At 32.2% G+C, this 24,775-nt stretch overlaps 1 protein-coding gene across 1 annotated transcript; it reads left to right on the forward strand.

The window, feature by feature from the left end:
• The first annotated feature begins 5,593 nt into the window (after positions 1-5,593).
• LOC149536731 (glutathione S-transferase F13-like) lies at positions 5,594-8,057 on the forward strand. The gene is made up of 3 exons (XM_089805617.1): positions 5,594-5,841; positions 5,990-6,038; positions 7,388-8,057. The coding sequence occupies exons 1-3, from the start codon at positions 5,698-5,700 to the stop codon at positions 7,834-7,836; spliced, it is 642 nt and encodes a 213-aa protein (XP_089661743.1). The 5' UTR covers positions 5,594-5,697; the 3' UTR covers positions 7,837-8,057.
• Positions 8,058-24,775: the final 16,718 nt, after the last annotated feature.

The raw sequence follows: 24,775 nt of genomic DNA on the forward strand, positions 1-24,775 counted from the left end.
TTATTATATCAATAATATATTATTATTTATTCTTTAATAATATATTATACCATTAATAATATATCAATATTTCTTTTAATATATTATAACATTAAGAAATAATATATTTATTTATTCATAATAATTTACTTATATTACTCAAATTAGGGGACATGACAATGTTGATGATTTACTAATAATAGGTGATGATCATCTTATATATCAATGCAAGAAAGATCTAATCAGAGAATTTGAGATGAAAGATTTAGAACTCCTTCATTACTTACTAGGGCTGGAAGTAGGGTAGAATCATGACAACATCATACTTAATAAAGAGAAGTATACATTAGACATCTTGAAGATATTTTCAGTGTGAAACTACATGCCTATGTCTTCTCCAATGGAGACTAATCTACACAAACATAAGGAAGCAGATACAAAAGCACCCTCCATAGATTCAACTCTTTAAAAAAAGATGATTGGGTCTCTTATGTACTTGATAAATATAAGACCTAATATTTTCTATGTTGTTAATGCCTTAGGTTAGCTTATGTGTGAGCTAAAGGAGATTCACCTAGTTGCAATTAAACACATTATGAGATACTTACAAGGCAATCTTAACCTTAGGCTCAAATATGAGAAAGTTGACTTGGATTTACATGGATTCACAGACTTAGATTGGGGTGGAAGTGTTAATGATAAAAAAATTACTTCAGGATGTTGTTTCAGTTTAGGATCAGCAATGATATCATGGATATGCAAAAAGAAGTCATCAATAGCATAGAGTTCCATAGAAGCTTAATACATTGTAGTTGCAATGGCCTCTGGGAAGCAGTTTGGTTTAGAAAGTTACTTGTGGGAATATTTATTCAACCCATGAATCCTACTATTATTCATTGTGATAATCAAAGTTCCATCAAGCTTTTTATGAATCTAGTTTTGCATGATAGGTCCAAGCATATTGAAATTCCTTACCATTATGTTAGAGATACAGTAGATAGGAATATTGTAAAATTAGAATACATTTGTACTGCATATCCGACAATAGATATTCTTACCAAACCTCTCTCTTGAGTGAAAATAGATCACTTCAGGAAAAGACTTGGTATGGTTGAATTATAAAACATTTGTACTCTTTAAATTATTAATAAATAATATTTATTGTCAGGCTATTGACTATTATGGGCTTCACCATGTGTATTCATTATCTAAGAGGTGACAATCTCTAAGATGATGAAAACTTGTATAAAAGACATTATGAGAGATGAAAATCTCTTAGATAATGTGTTGAGCAGTAGAGAAATACTGTCAGATCTAGATGAGTTCAAGATCATTTGCGATGTAGGCATTTCTATGCCTATGAGTCACAACTTGGATAAAGAAAGAATTTATTATTCGAATTTTATCCTGTGTTCTAGTAGATCTTAACTCAGGATCATGTTGCATGATATAGGATTGCCAATACCTTTGAGTCACAACTTGGATAAATGAAGAATTTTAATCATTCTTCAGATTTTATTCTGTGTTGCATTACATGCAATACTATCATCAATAGTATAAGTGACAAGTCATATCACAAGATGGTAATATGACTTAGTATCATATGTTCTATGAGACCACATGCTTAGAAGATTAAGATAAATATAGGTTATCAATAAATGCTCATTCATCTTAATTGATTTTGCTAGATATGTTATCTCTCAGTATGATTATCAAGTTAAGAGGGAGTGTTAATTATGTATAGCTTTGACAACATAATGGTTTGAATATCTGATCGTACATGATCAGATGAAGCATGAACATCCTCTTGGAAGATTTGTTTATTTATTACCCTTAGTTTATTACCTTGTCTATGTCTCATTTAGTAGTAGTATTTATGTTTAGTTTGCATTGTTTGTTAACTATTTAAATCATCTCCTAAAGGACATCGATCTTGGATAATTGTGTAGGCTGACCTAGATGAGACATGTCCTTTGAAAGGACATGTCTTTTGGTTTCTTTATAAATATAGGGTAAGTTTGAGGATAGAGAGCACAAAAAAAAAAAAAAAAAGTCTGCTCCTCTACATTACTGCCTTATTCAAATCCTTGCAGATCAATAATATTTTCATAATAGTATTTATGCTATTAAAAATTTACTTGAAGTCTAAATAAACAAAAGCATCATCTTCCAACAATAGAGCAGGTATTATCTTAATCCAATTTAGTAGTAGAATTTGCAAAAAATCTTACAATAACCATGCAAAAAATAGAGTTCATCATGACACAACCCCATCCTCGACTACCTTAGATTCTATGTGAATGGAGAGAGATAAAATATGGTGTAATTACAAGATACTTTGGGATACCTTTCAGTATTAGAGTTTCCCTCAAATAAATGTGGAAATGGTTCTAAATAAAATTAGAAATAAGCTTATGAATTGGAGCAATAGGTTTTTCTATGGCTGGTAGAATTCAAGTTTCTAATAAGATCCTAATTTCTAGTCATGTGTATATTACTTCTTGTAAGCTATCATCTAAATCTTGTTACAACCAACTAAATCAACTAATTAGAATCTTTTTATGGGATAAGTGGAGGAATAAAAATGCATGCCAGTCAGTTCATAGATCTATTGCATTCAACCAAAGGATATAGGGGGATTTGGCATCATTGACCTATACATCCAAGGTTTTTGTCTCACAATTAAATGGATTATTAGAGCCTTTGATATTGGTTCCCTATGGAAACTTCTAACTTTATGTCATATGAAAATTGCTACAGTAAGATATTCATGGACATTAGTGATTTCGAATGATAATCTTTTACTTTCCCCATAATTCAAATTGCAGTGGTTCAACTTTTGTTAACTCCATTTGGAAAGCTTGCAAATTGCTTCAAAAAACTTATCTTGGTTTGACCAATATTTGATTAATGGATAAAGCTTTTCTTCCTCCTCCATTTTGTGGAACCCCCTCATTGAAATTAACAATGCCCTTCAAGATGTTAAAAAACATCTCCAATGTAAATTTCTTTTTAACAAAGGCATTCAAGTTTTTCAAGACTTCTGGGACCCAATGGTTTTAATTGGAAAACATGGGCTGATCTTAGGTCTCAATTTGAGTTGTCCCCTTTAGACAAGCCTCTTTCTATTTAAATCCAAGGACTACTTGCAACTAAATTATTCTCTCTACTATCTGCCCCTTGCCATGAAAACTTTCTTATTTCCTAGAAATGGCCAAACAATTACAATTTTTGTGCTTTCCCACTTAAAGCTATTTGTAGCCAATTTTTTGCCAACCTTTCCTATATCTATCTTCCTTAATTACAAGTGTAGCTCTAGTATCAAGTATTGAAAGTGGAATATGCTTAGTGATTAGATTTCAAAATCCAAATCCAAGCCCCAAGCCCAACTTACTACTAGGAAAATTCTTCATGTTAAAGTCATCATTGGACATTAGTTATCCTTCATTGCCAAAGCTCCCCCTTTTAGTTTTGCAATATTAGAAAAGAGGCTATAAGACATGATTTTTGGTTTTGTCTACATGCCCAATGTTTGTAAAGTTTTTTTCTTTTCCAATATTTAATGCCCTTTTCCCACATGCTCGATCTTGGAATTAAATACTTCTTGGCCTCTCCCCATGCCTCAAGACTATCCCTCACACCTTTAGACACATTTTCATAGAAATATTTATAATTTTCATTATCTTTTGTGATCTTTAACCACACCTTTGATAGTGTACAAATAGAGGTGATGTTTATTATAGTGAACCTCTCCCCCATCTCACCCTTTTGAGGAATTCACTCCAATTAAATCCTATCTTCTTATCACTTTGGCAGAATTCTCAAATGTAGTTCAATATTTTTGACGCAAAACTTATTGGTGATGGAGGTAGGGCACATAAAAATGTTAGTCTTTTTAGAGATTGTGGTCTTTATGTTGGTTTTGAGACCTACTAGCTACATATTTTGGAGCTTCGTTGTGACTCAAACTTCATTTTCTTCACTTGCGCCTACATGTACAATCATTGGTCAAGCTTTGCCTATTGAAATAAATTTCATTTTGAAAAATGGAAGATGCTAATTTTGTGAGTATAGATAGACTTTTATGTTGATTTCTCAGATGTATTCCACTCTTTGTTCAAATGATCAATAGTGTGTTTGGGCATAATCTTGTTGGGCTTATTATTATTTGTAACATGTGACTACAACACAAACATTTTTTGTTTATATTGCCTCTTTGTGAGCATTGCATTTTCTATTGGTTCTACATCATTTATTGTATTGTAAATTTAATTATTTTCTTCTAATTAAAAAAGTGTAATGTAATCTTTGTTCATGTGATAATATATTAAGTGTGGATACTTTTGGAAGATGATTTAAAGATATGTGTTATGACATGTTTTTGGCATATTCATCTATTTATTATGAAAAGAAAATATTTTAGCCTTCCCTTGCTCAATTTTAGTAAAATAAATAATCATTTCATTTATATAATATAAATAGAAATAAGGCTTCCATAATTAATTTTAAGATCATTTATGTGTTAGGGTAAAAAATTACAAATATATAATGCACCAAGAAACTAAAATTACAAGTTGTCAGATAAAATATAAAAAATGCATGGTTGAACTAAGTTTGACACTTGGGGTGACTTTGATGCACTCATAAAATATTTATATTAAATTGTAAGCCTTGAATTTGCAGTAAAGGAAGAGCAATTAGCTAATAATACAAAAACAATAGTAGTTTAATAGGATGATCACAATTAATTAGGATGATAGTATGTGATATGTGATAAAAGAAAACATCCATCAAGGTTGTAATTCTCAAAGGCATGTTCAAACTAGGTTTGACACTTGGGTGACTTTGACGGACGAAACCTTCAACACATGATTATTTAGTTAAATGATGACCTTTGTTTTAGATGCTATATGAAATGTGATAAAAAAATAATCTATAAAGGTAGAAATCTTGAAAAGCATATCTAAATTAGATTTGAAAATTAGATGATGTTAATGAACATATCACACCAAACACAATTGCTTACCTAAACGACTTACTTAGATAAATGCTACCCCATATTGTTGTAATCCTCTAAATAAAGATAAAATGATCATATTGTACAACCGAATTAGTTTTACATCAAGAATAATTTAAAATCTAATGTATAAACTACAATAGGGTGCACTAGGTAAAAGAGTGCAAATTAAGAAAAGCAAATGCTCTAAACCAAAAGTGGGTGACCTCCATAAAGAAGGCAAATCATTGAGTCTTGAATTGAAGATGGTTTTCCCTGCCTTCAGTGAGCATTGACTTCTCATCTACAACTAACAACCAAATTAGTTTTACATCAAGAATAATTTAAAATCCAATGTATAAACTACAATAGGGTGCACTAGGTAAAAGAGTGCACATTAAGAAAAGCAAATGCTCTAAACCAAAAGTGGGTGACCTCCATAAAGAAGGCAAATCATTGAACCTTGAATTGAAGATGGTTTTCCCTGCCTTCAGTGAGCATTGACTTCTCATCTACCAGTAAAAATGTCTAGACTGCACGTGCTCATCTGTCTATTCTTTATGTTGATTTATTTTCCTCTAAACAATTATGACGTTCCTCAATGTTACCATGTAGAGTAAAATATGTGGAATTATCCTATGGAACGTGTAACATTCTCGACCAAAAATTTATCTATATAGGTTAGTGGGAGAACTTTCTGTATTCTTCAATACAATTTCAAGATGGTGAAGATCCATGGTCTTCCTTTCTCCACTTGCACAACCAGAGTGATGGCTTGCTGCCATGAAAAGGAGCTCGAGTATGAATTCATCCCTGTTAATCTCATGGCAGGCGCCCACAAGCAGAAACCTCATCTGGAACTCCATGTAAGTTTGTTCTTCGCCTTGTTATGTTTACATGCTATCTCTGTGGTGCTTATCCCATGAATCTTGTAGGATAACGGTATGGATTCACTTCTCTCTGTGATGATTTTGGTTTTAATGACTGATGTATTTTTGGTTCTCATCCATGCAGCCTTTTGGACAGATACCTGTGTTTCAGGACGGAGATCTGACATTATTTGGTATGGATGTTGGCATTATGTGTATTTGAGTTGACATTATAAGTTGGCTTGGTGTAAATTATATAAAAATAGATCTTATTCTATGTAGTGTGATTTCAGATGAATTAGATGAAATATCTGAACAAGTCAAAGTTTTGAGTGCATTGTTTGTTTAAGTTAAATTGTTTGTAATTTGATGGGGTCGTGATGTCTATGTTTGTTTTAACTGTTTTGAATAACCCAATTGAGATCATAATCAGTTTGTTAGGAGTGTCTCCCTCAACTATGGCCTTCAACAAATTACCCAAAGCATGCGAAGTTTAATATGTAATACTCATATCATCTTTTATATTTGATAGTATATTGATATTGTTGATTTAAGTACGGTGATTTGCTGTTTGATGGGGTCCTAATGTCTTTTGTTTTAACTTTTTTGAATGGCCCTTTTGAGATCATAAGCAGTTGTCAGATGTAGTGTCTGTTTCAACTATAACCATCAGCTAACTATTCACAACTCTCGAAAGTGACAGTGTACTTATCAACTCAGTATTTATATTTGATGGAATATTGATATCTATGTTTGATTACACTTAGTGGTGAATTAGAAATCACCATCAACCATTAGAACACATATCTATATATAGTGAGCTCTTAATATTTCACTAAAATAATGTAATATTTGAACAGAGTAACTATTTTTTATGTTCGCTATGGCCCACATAAGAAATTAATTTTAAATCACACATGTTGTATGCATGTTAGCATTATGTGCATCTGAGTTGATATTTTCCTCAGAAAGAGTGTCTAATTCAACAGGCGCTCCAGCATACTACCTAAACAAATGAAAGTGAAGCATATGTTGTTGAACTCGTCATATTTATGTGATGGATTATCGATTTTTATGTTTGTTCTAACTTGTTTTAAGTGGTACATTTGAGATTACAATCAGCCATTAGATAATGTATCTATCTCAAATGGGTTCTTAAATGGCCTACCTAAATAATTGAAAATTTAGATGCATTATTCAAACCCAGTCAGTAGAATCTTACTTTCTATGATTACTACAACCCACAGAAAAACTTCATATTAGATCAGACATATTGATAGGTTTTACTAAGAGAATATGTAATTTTATATGAAGCACTATAATAAGTCAAAAACCATTTTATGTGAAAGCAGTCCTTTGGATTTGAACGTCTTCCTTTCTAATTTGCTTAAACGTGAGCCACAGTAGGAACTTAGAATATACTATTTAAGCCTAACCATCTTCATCAAATGAAACTTCAGTTTCAAGAGAAGAAGTCAATCTCACAATATATAAAACTTCAATAGAGTTCCATATTACTGATTCATACATTGTCATGTTGCAGAGTCGAGAGCAATCACAAGATATGTGAGCAAGAGGCAACAAGGTAAGGGCAGTGAGCTGTTGGGAAGTACATTGGCAGAAGAAGCCATGGTGGATGTGTGGTGTGAGGTGGAGGCCCACCAATTCAATACATCCTGCAGTGCAATTGTGATGCAGCTTGTGATAGTACCAATGAAAGGAGGAAAGGCAGATGAGGAGATAGTGAAGACAAACATGGAGAAGCTGAGCAGTGTGTTGGATGTGTATGAAGAGAGGCTGGCTAAACACAACTACTTGGCAGGGGATTTCTTCAGCTTGGCAGATGTTCATCATCTGCCATGTCTTCACTATTTAATGCACGTTGCAGGAAAGGGAGAGATGATAAACAGCAGGCCACATGTGAATGCATGGTGGGAAAAAATCTCTGCTCGACCTGCCTGGCAGAAAGTGGTCCAGAGCATGAAAAGATAGAAAAGTTTTGCCTCTTCTTTCTTTTCCTTGTGCTTTGCTCAATAATAAAATCTGTCGCAATATCAAGGAAACAGAATTCTTACAAGTCCTGGCCAAATAAAAATTCCTTACAAGTCCTGGCCAAATAGAAGTTCCAGCTTTTCCCTTGTTGTAATGTTATTATTATGTATTTTGATTGTTTTCAGTTTGATTTTCTTGAAATAAGACCAGAACTTTCTCTATCCGGATTATAATATTCTATTTTTTGAGTATTATTTACTGGCACTTGCGTGTGAAGGAATAAGGAGTACCTTGATAGTGGCCAAAGGTGCATGTCTATATAAGATGATTGTTTATCAATATTTTCGTCAGCTAATTAGTACAATATGAAAAGAATCTAATTAGAGAAAATTGAATTAAATATTGTTAATTTGAAATAGTTAACAATTAAATCCAAGATAGTTACATTCATATAAGAATGTATAAGAGGAAAATAAAAATCAAAGATAGTTACTATTTTCGAAGATAACTAGTAGAAGCTTTTAGCTAGAGATTTATCAAATAATGAAAAAATCACAATATTCAGACTTTATTCATTAACTCCATGGAATTCTTTATAATTAATTTTAAATTGAAAGAGCCTTGTTTAGGCATAATACAATACAAATATGGTAAACAAAAATATTCTTAGTAGACATTAGGTATATGCAAATATGCATAAATTAGTAAACTGCATAGCATTGTCACAATGGGTATTTTCTCACTGCTCCTATAACATAACAAATTTATATATTAGGGAAAGAGGATATTTAAATGTATAAATGTAGCCAATTAAATAATCGATGAAGTAAATACATCAAAGTCATTTATTAAGGGAATATTTGATATTTTCCACACTATAGTTAGAGTTCTTGCAATTGAGACTCTTCCTTTTTTCTAATAATTGTATATATGAATTGTTTTCCATTATTGACAATTGATCAAAGCATAATTATGTCGCTATATGAAGGTTGACGAGAAATTGAACTCTCAATATGGATGTAAAAGTTAAACCTTATCACTCTATTTTACTAATATCAATTGTTATTTTTTGAAGCATCAATCCTTGGGATTTATGTAGGGTGAGTGGCCATGACATTGGTAATGGTATTTGTCTATGATTACTCAAAGTTATAGGTGTTATTGGTAAACTTTTTGCATCATCCAGGTCCCAAAGTGGGCTATTGTAATTATCAAATCGGAGAACCACATATAGAGGTAGTTTTGGGGGTTTAAAACCAAGTGTGTATAGAATATGTGCTACATCCCCAAGTGATTTATTTACAAGGTCCATTTAAATCCAACGGTTTGTTGTTAACATTAAGAAAAGGATTATTATTTTTAGATGTTGAAACCCAAAGTGCATGTTTGTTACAATTTATCAAGTAAGATTTTCAGGTGCCCATTGTTCTTGTATGATCATGTGGAGGGGTTCTTTGGAGGAAATGTCATTATAATGCTCTTAAATAGTGGCAAGAGCTAGGTCTTATTTAATTGGGAGACAATAGATATAGTGGAGTATGCTCTTGTAATATGGAGGGGTTGTCTCTTTGGGAAGTCTTGTTTTTACTTATGAAATGTTTTGCATTATTTTATAAATGTTGGGGTATAGAACACTCATTTCACTTGTTGATATTATCAAAGTCATGTTGACCAACCATTGAAAAGGCATTCAGGTTCTCACTGCTAGCAAGTTCTAAACATAACTCCCATTCATTCATTTGATTTGTATTTGTCACATCCACTTCATTTGTATCATCTAAATCCTCTTCATTGTCAACCTCTAGTATATCGACCAAGTGACGCACATGTCAAACATGGTACCTAGTTATGTAATTTCATTTGTTTCTAATTTGCAACAATGTCATCTTTAGTGAGACCAATATCCATAGAGATGGTACGATAATTCTTGTATAAAAGAATCTTACTCCAACAAAATATTTCAAATGTTTCAGACTCCTCATCAAGAATACTATAGAAATAGGAGAAAACATTGACAATTGCCTTAAGTTTTCCAGCATTCCACTTCCACCCTTTATGAGTAGCTAAAAATGAAAACAATCTAGCAGATTCAATTAATGGTATTAGTTCCATCTCAATGATTTGTTGTATATAGGACTATAAATAACTCACTAATAATGTATTATAACCTATAATTTTATTAATCTAATGGAAAACTTTGCATCCAACATACAATGTTATATAAGAGTGACTACAAATAACTAGTGGTAACTTTTGAAGCATATGGCATGTCTCTTGTGCACCAATATCATGATCTACAATAATCTCAGTCCTAAATTTGTGATATGTTGCTAGTGTGCGGTATTCACTTACTTCTTGTCCACATATGCATGTTAGAATTTCAATACAATTCTTTAACTTCCTTTATTCCTTTGATGTGTATTTTTTTTAATGTTCAAGAATAAATTGTTAATACTACTATTTGGCAATTCATATTGGCTCTCCATATTGAAATGATATCCAAAAAATTAGAAGCAAAGTGAATTGGACAAAAGAGGGGGAAAGAGGTACTAAGTATCTTTAAATATTGTTAGATCCAAATAGAAAAGAGAGCATATTGATGGAATTCTTACTCGGGAGGGAAAATCAATGATAATGTTGTGATTTTGTATACATATGTAATATTGCTATCAAGATTTAACTGTGTAGTTTTTGAGTCAAACTCATTGACCCCTATTTCATGAGTAGTGATTCAACTCAAATCTATCTCTCATGAGAATAAATGGAACACCTAGCACTCATTGGATCTAGGTGATGCTCATAGAGGTAAAGCTTCAGGACCTTTTGGGAGGTCACCCATCCCAGTACTACTCCAGCTTGAGCACACTTAACTACAAAGTTTCCTCCATGGTTAAACCAACTCTTCTTGCAACCCCATTTGCAAAACCTTCACCAAATGTTGTGCATTATGAACCATTTATTAGAAAGACCCTTAAGCTATTGATAAGTAGGAGTTAATTTCCATGTCAAATCAAATTGTGATATTGCTATCAACACTTAACTATGTAGTTTTTGAGTCAAACTCATTGACCCCTATTTCATGAGTAGTGATTCAACATAGTTCCATATCTCATGATAATAAATGGAACACTTAGCACTCATTGGATTTAGGTGATGCCCATAGAGTTGAAGCAGCAAGACCTTCCAGGTGGTAACCCAACCTAGTACTACTCCATCTTGAGTGCGCTTAAATAGGGGTCAATGAGTTTGATTCAAAAACTACATAATTAAATCCTAATAGCAACATCACAATTTGACTTATTGTGGAAATTATCTCCCACTATATACATTTTTCAAGTTTTATAAGAATTTATTTACTTTTGAACATAAGAAGGATAATCAACATGCCCTTGCTAAATGTATCAAGCTCATCCCTAAAAGGTTTATGTAGAAGAAGCTAAAATTCTAAGTAATCCCATTAAAATTAAAGAAATTGAAGGAACAATAAGTTGTAAGGCTAACAAGAAGTCTCTAGGTCTTGATGGAAATCTTGTTGAATTTTATAAACAAAAAATTTATTGAATTTGTAAGGAGATGATTTTCCTATAAGAGTATGTCTTTGATAGTGATTCTCTTGGTGAAAAAATAGAGGCCTATTACTCTCCTTAATCTTTCTTATAAGATCATTGCTAAGGTCCTCACTAGATCAATCTCAAGTATTTTGAATAAGATCATCTATGTCACTCAAGCTAGCTTTATCAAAGGAAGATATATATTAGAAAATATCATTACAAGTTGGGAAGCAATGGACTAGGAAAAATCCTTTGGACAAGATGTTGACATTATTCTTCTTGAATTTGAAAAGGCATATGACAAAATTGTATGGCCTTTTTTTTCACAATGCTCGAGGATTTTGGTTTCCCACCTTTCTTCTACAAATTTATCTTTATCCTCTTTAAAGACTCCTCCATGGTCATTGATGTTAATGGTGAACTCTCAAAACCTATTCCTCTTCAAAGATCCACAAGACAAGGTTTCCCTATTGCACCTTCTCTCTGTATTATTGATGTAGATGCCATTCCTAAAGCCACTGAATTGGGAACCCTAACAAAGGAATCTCTCTCCCTAATTAGGAAATTTCTGATAAATACCTAATTTTCTGATGACAATGCCTTGTTTGTTGATCTTGACTACAAATTTTGATAATATGGTTTAAAAAATTATTGTTTTTGCCTAGAATTTAGTTCCAAGATTGCTCCCCGTAAGTCTAAATTTTTTGGATGGACTAATTCCCCTCCTAATTGGGTATATCATAGAGTTTTGTCATGGAATAGTTCTCACAACATTGTAAGATATCTTGGGATTTCTTTTCCAATTTATCCATATTTTAAGGGTATGTGGTAATGAGTATATTCCAAGATTGAGCATAAGCACATCAAATGGAAAACTCATCTCTTATCCTTGGATGGTCCAGTGCAAGATTTTCAGTAAGTTATTATCTCTCATGTTATTTATTATGCCTCATCTTGGCTATTTTCCAACTATCAAAATAATAATCTTGAGAAAATCCTCATAGATTTCCTATGGTTGGATGGCTTGGGTCATAATAAGAGGCATTGTGTCAATTGGAATTTGTGTTTCACTCCAAGGAGCATGGGAGATTTGGGAATTAGAGAATTAAAGGTCTATGGAGTGACTCTTACTTCCAAATGGTTCATCAATTTTCTTAAAGGTGATGAACCTTGGAAACTTTTGGATAGAATTACACAAATCATAAATAATAAAATACAAACACTAGAATGTTTTACATCTCTACAGCATCTTACTTGGAAGATTTGAATAAAAAAATTTGGCTCAAAAGTTTTACACTCTTTGTGGAAGGCATGGGGTTAGGTGAAAAAAATATTCTGTTCCATGGATGTTGTGAGTGGTCTCCCTTCTTTTGTTGTTTATGAAATATCTATTTGGTGGGGTATTTATCTTAACAATAAACCTTTAGACCTAACCTAGTATTGCTTAGCTAGAGCCTGGTGAGGCAAAGGTATCAAGATTATTAGAGACCTTCTAATTGATAACCAAACTAGTAGTTGAGAAACATTAAAGGATAGATTCATGCTTCCTACTTCTTAGAAGAAGAAATTTACTCTCATTTCTAAAGCTAGTAGTGGTCTTTATTTTCCAAGAAAATTTATTAACTCTAACAAGTTTTTAATTATGTTAAAATGGAAAGACAAAAATTGTTTTTTGATACTTCTGCTAAGAATATATATTAAATGTTAAAAGATAGTGACTCCATTATTAATTGGATAAATCATAGATGGAACTTTAGTTGGTCTAACTCTAGATGGCACCATGTCTTTGATTTATTTTTGCATTATCTCGATGAACCCAAAAAAAATGCTTTCGGTGGATTCTTCTTCTCAAAAATCTTATGTTTCTATTTTTTTATTAAATTAAGGTTTGTAATTTTATTTTTTTATTTTTATTTTTCAATTTTAATATCAAATGCTTCACATAATCCCATAAAACTACATAGAATTGAAAGACCACTTACTACACAAACAACACAATCAATCCCTAGTATAAATTCTTCAATGCACAAGCTCAAAACCCTCCATTGACTATAGGATGACCACAAAGCCCTCCATTGACTATGACAACCATACCAAACAATAGCCACTCTTATGTAGAAGATGTTTGAGATACAAAATTTAAATAATAATAGAATGGTTATATAGATTTAATATTCACAAGCTAATCATAATAAGCATCTCCATATATATATACACACACACACACACACACACACATATATATATATACACACACACACACATATATATGTGTATATATACACATGTATATATACATATATATACTTGTATATATATAGGTGTGTATATATATACATGTGTATATATACACATATATATACAGGTATATATATATACATATATATATATATACCTGTATATATATATACCTGTATATATATGTGTGTGCATATATATATACACACACATATATATACAAGTATATATATATGTATATATATACCTATATATATATATATGTGTGTGTATATATATATATACATGTAAAGATACATCAATATATACATCTACACATGTATATATGTACATCTATACATGTATATATGTATATATATATGTATATATACATCTATATATACATGCATACATATATACATATATACATGTATATATATCTATGTATACATATATATGTATGTATATATATGTATACACATATATATATATATATACATGTATATATATTTACATATATATATATATATGTATGTAAGTATATATATGTATCTATATATACATATATGTACATATGTGTGTGTGTGTATATATGTATATATACATATATATATACATACATACATATGTATGTATGTATGTATGTATGTATGTATGTATGTGTATATATATATATATATATATAAGTATTTCTCCCTCTTAAAAATATATTGTACATTACAAGATATTGTATGAAAATAGGAAAAAAAATGGATTTAGTCTACAGGTAACACTATTGGTTTATTCATTTATGTAGATCATGTATGCATATAGATAGATAATGATGAAGGGTGCTCCCCTTAAAACCATAAACTCATAACAGAAACAAAGAAACAATAGCAAATGCAAGAGCAAAATATGGACTTCTTATTTGGGCTACAAATGTGGAATTACAAAATTCACAAGTATAATATGCTAACCCACATGAGCACCTTCATTATAGGAATCTACAAGACTAAGCTACGAACTACAACCCAAAGTTGTCCTAGACAATGTTCAGACCTTTCTTAAATAGACAATTTTATGCCGCCCGTGAAGGTTCTAGACATTGAAACTTAATACCTAGGGCCAATAGACCCTAACAATACATATAGAGTCGGACAAATACATCTTTGACAATTATTTTAGATATTTCAGGTAGCCCAACTTTGAAAAGCCGTAACTTATGAACCATTGCTCCGATTTGCTATTATAACAACTTTTTGGAAATGCCAGCTCATGATCTACAGGCTTAGAATGGTGCAAGTGCCCTTCCATCAAGTTTTTGGACATCATCTGGGTACTCTAAGGCCTCCAACAGTGAGCTTGAAGATTTTTCTGCAAATATTTCCATTGAAAATATACAATAACTTCTCTAATACTTAAGCTGGAGCAATGAAATTTTTATGGTAGGCTTATAACTCTAAAATGAACCTTCATGTAGAAAACAAGAACATTCTAAGCTCGTATTACATACTAAAAATAGCAAGTTCCCATAAATAGTAACCACCCTTTCTACTAGTCCTTATTAAAATAGAAAAGACTAAAAAGAAAATATTTTTGGGTGATGCAAGATTTCTCTTACACCCAAGATCCTCCTGCATCAGATAACATGATTCAAACCATGTAAATTACAGCTCTAGATACACTAGGTAGTCTTTTTTCACAACCAAATCCTATCAGTTAAACTAATGTCTTTGTTTATAGATATGATTATACAATTTAGGTCTATTTTATCCATCAATATTCTTGATTGTATTAGTACTTTATCGATTCTTAAATTATCTATGAATACCTTAGCGTTCAAGTATTTCAATCTTGAATTATTCTATATATATAGGTGTCATCACAAATGAAAGAACATTTTAGACCCCTTACATATTAAATTGTTTATGAATTGGAAGGTTGCATGTTATACTCTTAATCCTTTACTGTGTATAGGTTTATGATAGTTAACTTGTGACTAACACTTAATTAAGTTATGTGATCATTATTGTAGTTTTATTTAGATAATTAAGTTGTCCCATATGTTATATGTATGTTTGTTAGCTAGTCTAGTTAGCATCAAAGGACTTTGTAGAGTACTAGAGGAGCTTGCAATTAGTTTATCAACATCACACTATATTTTGTAGACTTTTGGAGGTTTATCTTGGTAAATTGGATTATTATTCTCAAGCATTTGAAGCATAGTATTATTGCATGCTTCCCTTGTGCAATTTATTTCATTACATTGTTAGACATACTTTAGAATAACTGAGTGTGGGGGTGAATAAGTTATTTAGGATCCAAATATCCAATTCAAACTTTTCATCAAATAAAATGTGCCCATCAAACTATTTATTCATCCAAGCTTTAAACTTTCCTACTTAGCAAGTTACTATAAATCAACATGCAAGCATAAACATGAAGAATCAACACATAACACAGTGATTTATGTGGAAACCCAATTTGGGAAAAACCACCTATAACATGCTACTCAATTCTCACTCTTTTGAAGTGATGCCCTGTGAAAGGCCTACCCTATTAAAGGCTACAACACACTATTAAATGTGACCTAGTTAAAGGATTTATCCACCCTGTTAGAAGTGGACTTGGTTAGAGGACTTTAGTACATTCACTTGGAATGACACCCTATTAAAGGATTTACAAATGGCTATTAAACCAACCTAAGTCCATAGTATTTTTTCCCTAACTGATACACTTTCTAGAGAGTAACAATAAGGGGTTTTGAACTAATTACAAATCACAATTTATCTTGCAGATTTTAGATCACTCTTCAACTCATAATACTTTGCCTGACTTTTAGTCTCTACAGCTCTAACAGCTTGTCCTCCTCTCAAGCTTTGTCTCCTTGAGTCTTCATGCTCAAAGTACCAGTGCAATCATCTCTCTCTAACCAGTTATCAAAGCAGAGTCTATGTGCTCTATTCTTCCTTCTCCTAGATGTCTTCTCCTTGACACCCTTCAACCTCTTCACAATTTGCCACACCAACAACTCTTGCTTCTTGGTTCGTGGATTCTTAAATAGAAGTCTGGAGGTACTTTTCCAGCTTGATTATTCCCTCCTTTAATTTTAGTTCAGATGGATTAGGTAGGATTCACTGAATCTAACCCACATCTTGTTTCTTCTAGAAACATCATGAAGAATCCTCTTGAATTCAATCAAAAATAGTTTACATAGAATTTTGTGGCACCAGCTCATCATCGTTATACTCCAACTAGTTCACAAAATTCTAGGCAACAACTTTATCGACTCAAATCTGGCAAATCTTTGACTTTTAAAATAATACAACAGCTCAGCACTATTGAAATTTTAGTGCTCAACACATATTGTGTTACTCGACATCAACTACATTTTACTGATGCTCAACACCTACTATGGATTCACTCAACATCCACTAAGTTTTCTATTCTCTTAGCTCCTTCTAGATCACTCAGCACTTGAACTTCACTCGGCACACACTAGATTTTGTATTTTCTTGGCTCCAACTAAAAATTTGCTCAACTTGAACGAGCTTGTTCAACACTCACTAATGAACTTAGTTAAGCTTTGCAGTCAACCTTGTTACAACTTATACTTCTAGTGTTTCTAAGTGTGGCCAACATTTTTATCTTCTAGTATACTATTGATGCATCATTTCACCATTTTCTTAACCGATCCTTGTACTTCATTACAAAATCATAACTCAACCTTTCCCTTAGGTGCTCTTGTTACATCTTGTTGATTAAATCCTCTTCATCGATCAAGTGATAGTACTTGGATCTTATAAGCAGTTGTCATTCCTACAAAGAGTAGGTTTGACATCAATGATAAAACAATGATTGAAAAAAAATCTTTATCAACCAACTTCATTCTTCTCAACAATGATCTTTTCAATTAGATTTCCAACATAAATAAAAACAATTGAGTTTGATTACATGGATTAGCATTGACCATCCTTGGATTTACCTATCTAAGTTGTGGCTAAAGATTGGAGCTTTCAATAACACTTGTAATTTTGTAAATAATATTAGATCTAGGTGCTCAGTATGGCCTATCTTTGCAAATTTGTTTTAGACTTATCTCAAAATTATTTTGGTAATGAGATGAGAGAGAGAAAAAACAATTTATGATTCTATGTATGGGCCTTACTCAACTCTAGGTAGTTTCATGCATACTTGCATATGCTAGTTTCCTCTCTTATTGAATAGCAGCTTCTATTTTGTTATGAAATATGGCTTGAATTGCATCCTTAGATAATACAATGTTATCCCATTCCTCTTAATGAATAGCTTTATTCTAAAGAAAATTTTGTCATTCAGTATTTGGAAATTAATAGGAAGAATGAAATTGAAAAGAAAGAAACACATAAAACAATACTCCTTTTATTAATTTGATATCAGTAACATTGATACTTTTGAAATTCAAGATAAGATCCTTTAGCCTTAAAAACACTTCTAGTGTAGCAAGAAATTAGACTTTATCAATGCATCAAAATACCAACCCTTAAAAGTTGAAATCAAAGGATCAAAAAGATAGAAACAAAGATAAAACAATGAAAACTAATGTATTTAACCTAGTTCTAGTCAGTAAAGTTTGGTTTTTCCTATACATATGGACGTGCAGAATTTATAATCAATAGTGTTGAGGCTTAGATGTTTGGTAATCAATTCAATGATTTTCTACTTTTCTATCTCCCTCCATATAGGATATCGAATTAGCGATGAGGAATTAAAATCTTTCTTTCCAACATTGGCATGTTTTTTGAAATGAAAAATGGGTATAAAATGTTGTAAGAAAAAAAATGAAAAAAAAAAATTTGGGCTCATCTTTTATTTAATAGTCTGTAGCCATCAAGTTGTTTGGGAATTTTGCAAAGCTCAACTTTTAGTCTAGTAGTTATCCATGGCTAACTAACTAACAAAATAGATCATAGATTAATATTATTAAGATGGATTTTTATGGGTAAGATTCAATGATAAACTCAATCATTTTGACACAAAATAACTCCTTTGATTTATAGGAGGTGCAATCAAACCAATCCCCCAATTATAGAAAAATGTTAAGAAATAGATTTAGGTGGCTCAACAATGTGGATACCAAAAATAGATAGAACCATGTTAGAAGTGAATTTTATTGTTAGCAAATAAAGGGTAATTAAGTTGAAGGTTGATAGTTTGAAGATGCAAAGGAGAGATGATGGGTGTGTTGTGCATCTCTTTTGTTCATATAGTTTTATTCCTTTTATCTATAAATATATAAGGTTACTATTTTTTTGTTTTTTTATTGTTTAACTAAAAATGTTCCTTAAGGTGTCCATTTTTTTCTACATGAATGTTCCCTCTATCTATTTACTGTAATTATTTAATTGTGTTGGGATGATTGTATGCATCAATTTTGTATTTGAGTAAATTTTTGTTGTCTATGTGAGTCAACGTGCTCTATAGTAGTATCTAGCTCCACTTTCTCCATTGACAATGGTTTTCCTTCCATTCACTTTATATTTACATTTGCAACATTTTTTAATATAGAGGTTGAAGTCAAGGAGTCGAGAGTGTTTTTTTTCAAATGCTTTGAGTTGAAGAATTAGTGGAACTCGAGGAGAATGTTGAGTGAAAATTATGTATTCAATCTAATTTTTAAGGAAGAGTTTTAGGAGACTTTAAGGTGTATACCATGTTCATTTGGTAGCATTTCAATAAAGAACTTAGGTATTTGTGTTAGAGAAGAATTTTGTATCTTAGACAAGAAAATGCATAGCAAATTATGGATGGTTGTGTTGACGTTATAGTCATGTTTCTTATTAGAGGCACACACTTATTTAGACATATAGTATATACTAATCTTATTTTATAGTTAATAGTGTTAACCAAGCATTCTAGGTTTTACTAAGCTCTACAATTGCTACCGAGTTCAAGGAACAATATTCAATTTGCATTGAGTAGTTTCTACAATGATGGTGATCAGTAATGTAAACCAAGTCTCTTTGTGTTTACTGAGTTCCTTAGTGCAAATTGAGTTGTCTAGTGCTTACCAAGTTCATAGTTACATTGATTTGAATCTAGTGTTGATCAGGCCACTATACTGAGCTTGTTGTGATAACATTGATCAAGCTATGGAGTGTAAATCAAGTGATTCAGTTTATATGTTGAGTTTCATAGTATTCACCGAGTCACCAGTGCAGATCAAGTTCAGACTACTTGGAAGTGATTACTATGGACTGAGCTTCTACATCTACCAAATGCATGATGATGTTGAGCATTGACAGTAGATGCCAAGCATCAAAACCTCATCGAGCTAGTCTTTAGAACCCGAGTTCCTACAGTTGAGTCAACTTTGTGTAGTTTTGTGTAAACTTGTATTGTAGCTAACTATGTTGATTTGTAAATTGGATTGGTATATATGTAATGTATTATATCTCATCCAATAAGATGAATGTATGGTATGTAACAAATAGCGAAGAGAAGAAATGCAAAATACAAGGCTACATCTGTATAAGGAGTGGCAAAGATTTATCTATCACAGGAAGGTGATCATTACACTCAAAGGAATCTCATTTAGCAAACCAAGTTGTAGCTTAGAGATCAGCGACTATTTCATCCTAATAGGTGGATTAGTTAAATCCTTTCACAAGGTAGACCTAACAGTCTTTTGTAAATCTCTTTATTGAGTGCATACTTCATTATATGTTTGTAAATCCTTTTGCAAGGTGGACCTAGCAATCTTTATTGCTCCTAGTAGGGTAGATCATCAAAAGTAATCATTGTAAGCCTTAACAAGAAAACTTTATATTGTACTACTAAAGCTTGTGGGTATCATCCCCACCCCAATTTTAATTTCTATTTGGAAGGTTTATGGGTCACCATATTGTGTGTCAAAGTGTTATGAATGTTTTATTGCTTTCAATTTCTTATGCATTATCAGAATTCAAATGAATGATTAATTGGACAACTCAAGAAAGAAAAGGAGAAACTCTCTCAATCCTTGAAAAGAAGAAAAGATCTTGTAGTACAAATGAATGATCATCTCTAAATTGAATAAAGAAATGAAGACATTCATTCAAAAAGCAATTTAGATGAAGCAATCAAAGAACTATTAGAAAAGAATGGTACACTTCAAGAAGAAGTAAGAAAGTTGAAAAGAGAACAAGAAATTCAACCAGTAAGATTGTGTGAAGTCATGGAAGAGAAAAACAAGATAAGAGAAGAGATAGAAGGAAAGAGCAATGAAATTAAACACCTTCCCTTTAGCAAATAGACTTTATTGATCAGCTCACCGATGTAAATGATGAAGTCATGAATCTAAGATTGCAAAATGATCTGAACACTGAAAGGAAAATCAATGAGAGGATGATGAAATCCCAAGTAGACATGGATCAAAAAAAAAAAAAAATCCAATACATACAAAAAGGAAAAGTAGGAATTGGATATATAGAAGAAGGTGAATCATCCAATCAAGGAGCTCAAAAGAATCAAAGACCTACTTGCAGTTACTATGCTAAGATAGGTCATACATCTAAAAAATGTTGGAGCAATGGGAAAGCTAAATTTAATGGAAAATGTTACAATTTCAATCAGCGTGGTCATAGAGCTAATGAATGCAAAGAGAAACCCAAGTTTGAAGGAAAATTTCACAAATGTAAGAAGCATGGGCACAAATCCTTAAAATGCAAAACTAAGATACTGAACCTAGGAAAACAAATTGTAAAAGCTATATTTGGTTGGGACTATAACACTTGGTGCAAATGTCATTACTGTGGAGAATTTGGACATATTGGAATGAATTGTGTAAAACATCACATGAGGACAAGAGACACTACCAGAAGATGTTTCATTTGTACATAACTTGGTTATCTTGCCAAGAACTATATGAATACCAAAAGAATTGAAGATGAAAAGAAATCAAAGGCTAATAACATCAAAAATAAAATGAGACAGCAATGGATTCCAAAATCTTCTGAGAATGCAAGTCCAAGCAATGATGAACATATCACTCAAGAATTGGGTGACTCGAGCATTTCCACTTGATCTCTCGCAAGGAGAACTGGAACTAGGATTTTGAAGAAGACATCTCACATTAGTTCTAGTTAGTAGAATAAAAGATCCATATTGGCATTCAAGATGCAAAGGGATCACTGAGCATTCAGGAAGATGCCAGTCATTATCGAGTGAGGTTGGGTTGCAGACCTTACCAAGCAAGGTCAGGTTGCAAGACCCTACTGAGCAAGGTCGTGAGCTACTAAAATTATTGTATGAATATCAATTCATGGATGGCTCTATTGAGAACTTAACACAAGTTAAGTGGAAGATATTATGTCATTTGAGCGAACAATCATACCAGGCATTTATGGTGATTGGAAGGCAAAATTTGATAAAAGGGTGAAATTGAAGTCATTTGTCTCTATGAATTTTTCAGAGCTATTTGTGCAATGAAATTTCCAAGCATCCAAGTGATATGAGTAAATTATTGTTGAATATTTCTATGTCTTTGAAAACCCTACTGAGAAAATGGTATCCACTAGCAGCAAATCAAAGAAAGGATCTAATATGTTGGTTTGAGGCGTGGAATGAAAGGCACCAAATTTCAAGCTAAGTCTAGTTGCCGTAGCAACCCTAGATCTGAGCAGAACTCAATCTAAAATTCCATCAAAGGTACTATTCATTAATGATATTCATTCACATTTTTGTTGTGCTATTCAAGATATTGGAACACTAGAAATGGATGAATCATTGAGATAATTGTGTGTAAATGGTGTATTAAAATGAGAGCATCAACACCTTGAAGTGAAGGGTTTTGACTCACATTCCAAACATGCCACAACACTTTCAAATCAAATGGATAATATTTATCCTTAGTCATGTGCATAATGGTCAGCTATGGTAGGAACAACCCACTATGATATCAAAGAAGGTGATACATAGGATCACTGGTCTTCCTATGTTAGCAAAAGCAAAAATGACTTAAACCCTAAATTAGCTTGAACTAGAAAAGAAAAACCTTGCTGTGTGGGATGGAAAGGGAATGAAGATTAGTTGTTTCATGGATATGAAATTGAAGTTTAGGATACATGTCATCATCCACACAATATACAGCTCGAGTAGACTCAGCAATGTATCATGGAAAATAGTGGATCTCGCATACAAAGTGGTCAAGAATGATATGTCACTTGACTTTACTAAGTTGATGCTGAATTAGTTTAACAAAAATACGGAGAGTATAAGAACTTCAAAGAAAAATACTTGTACATTCAATTCACTCTTAACTTGTCTATTTTTCTATGTGCAAAATTTTTTCCCATATAAAGGTACAGTTGTATGGAGGAAGGATGTGCATGTTCTTTATCAAATCAATGAATATATAGTTGAAATGGGAGAAAAATATGTGAGTATTATGGATAACTACTTTGATGCATTTAAGGAAAAGATGAATAATAGATTCAGGATACCCAAGAAACTTGTTGATGATTACAAAGATGATACTTGTTTCATGGTTGATAGTGATAAAATATATATACAAGTAGTAAGACCAAAAGTTGTTTGGGTCAAGCCTCTAGGTTATGAGGTTAACGTAGATGAAATCAAGGACATTATTAAAGCACTGATTAATAAGCCTATTGACCTAAAAGATGCATACTTTTTCACCTATGATGAACTAAAGAAAATAATAGAACTTGAAATAAAACTCCCTCAGGCAGTCAACAAAGGGAAGAAGAGGATGGAAAAATTAAAAACTAGCTCCACTCTTCTGTTGACTGAAGGTAAAGGTGATGACATTGAGGATGCTAAAGAAAAATATAAAGAGGAGTTAGAGGAAGAAGAGTCAGTAAAGAATAAAGGTAAGGTTATTATAACCAAACCTACAAAACCATCTATTATAGTGTTCACAAGGAGGTCATCCAGGAAGAAACTTGATAAAGAAGGAGGAGATGTGATCTTTAAATTGCCTCCACCCACCTTTTAGGAAAGGTTGAAAGAAATAGATTCAGGAGCTAACACAACAAATTTCAATTCACTAAGGTATGAGATAAGAACTATAGAGGAGCAAAAGCAAGTAGAAGACATGATAATGTCAAAAATGGGTAAATAGAAGTATTCTCTAGACTAGCTTGCTCAACAGATTCCAAGTGAATTAATGGATAAAATCAAGACAAGATGGGAGCATATTATGAAAACTACTAAAGATATTTATGAGGAAACCCTAAGGAAACTAATGCCAAGCTTGAATGACAAAGAGGTGAAACAATCCATCAAGAAGAATAAAGAAAAACTTACCTTGAGATTCAACACTTGTCTTATATTGATGAATGACATTGAACATGTGGTAAGGAATGCCACCTTCACATGGAAGAACATTTTCAATCTTCACAAACAGAGTGATTTTGTCGTGCATGTCAGGATGAAGATGATGGTGAACATGACAAGGAAGAGGAAAATAATGATGAAGAGGTAACACATTATGATAATATAGATGATGAGGAATAGGAACAAGGATAGGAAGCTATTTAGGAAGATCTACCTAAAGTTCAGAACATTGAGGAAATCAACCCAGAGAAAATTGCAGCATTGGTCATAGCCTCACTTCCTCATTTTCTGAGCAAAACATTCAAAACATCAAGCTCAAAGAAAGCTACTACAGAATTGATTGTCTCAAACATTTCTAGTACAAGCACTCAATAAATTTTTGCACCTACTCAGATCAGTATTTCATTGATAGAAGTGACAAGCACTTCATCTACTGAGAAATCAACACTTCCTCCTCCATTAGTTTTGGTTACACAAGGTATTTCTTCAATAAGTGTAGTATCTACTTGTTCTACTAGTCCTACTATTTCTACTATTGTTTCCATTCCCAACATGCAATTAATAAGTGCAAGGATAGTTAAGACCAAGCCTCAACTGAGTACAAAATTTTTGAGCAAAGGCAAAGAGAAGGAAGAAGAAATTAATCTTGATGAGGAGATTGTCATTCTAAATTGTGATATCTCCAATCTTAATCCCAATCAAATGCATATATTTGGAGAACTTATTTAGAAGAAAGCTAAGCAACAGAGGGTTAGAGATGAAAGAAATAAGGAATTTCAAGTGCTTGAAGATGCAAGGAATATTCTAGCAGAGGCACTCAGCACAGAGGTTGACACTTCTCAACAAATTTCAGCTCAGTTAGAAAAGGTAGT

Source organism: Cupressus sempervirens, chromosome 10 (genome assembly GCF_028749045.1).
Source record: "Cupressus sempervirens isolate cs-2001-9-10 chromosome 10, ASM2874904v1, whole genome shotgun sequence".
NCBI lineage: Eukaryota > Viridiplantae > Streptophyta > Pinopsida > Cupressales > Cupressaceae > Cupressus > Cupressus sempervirens.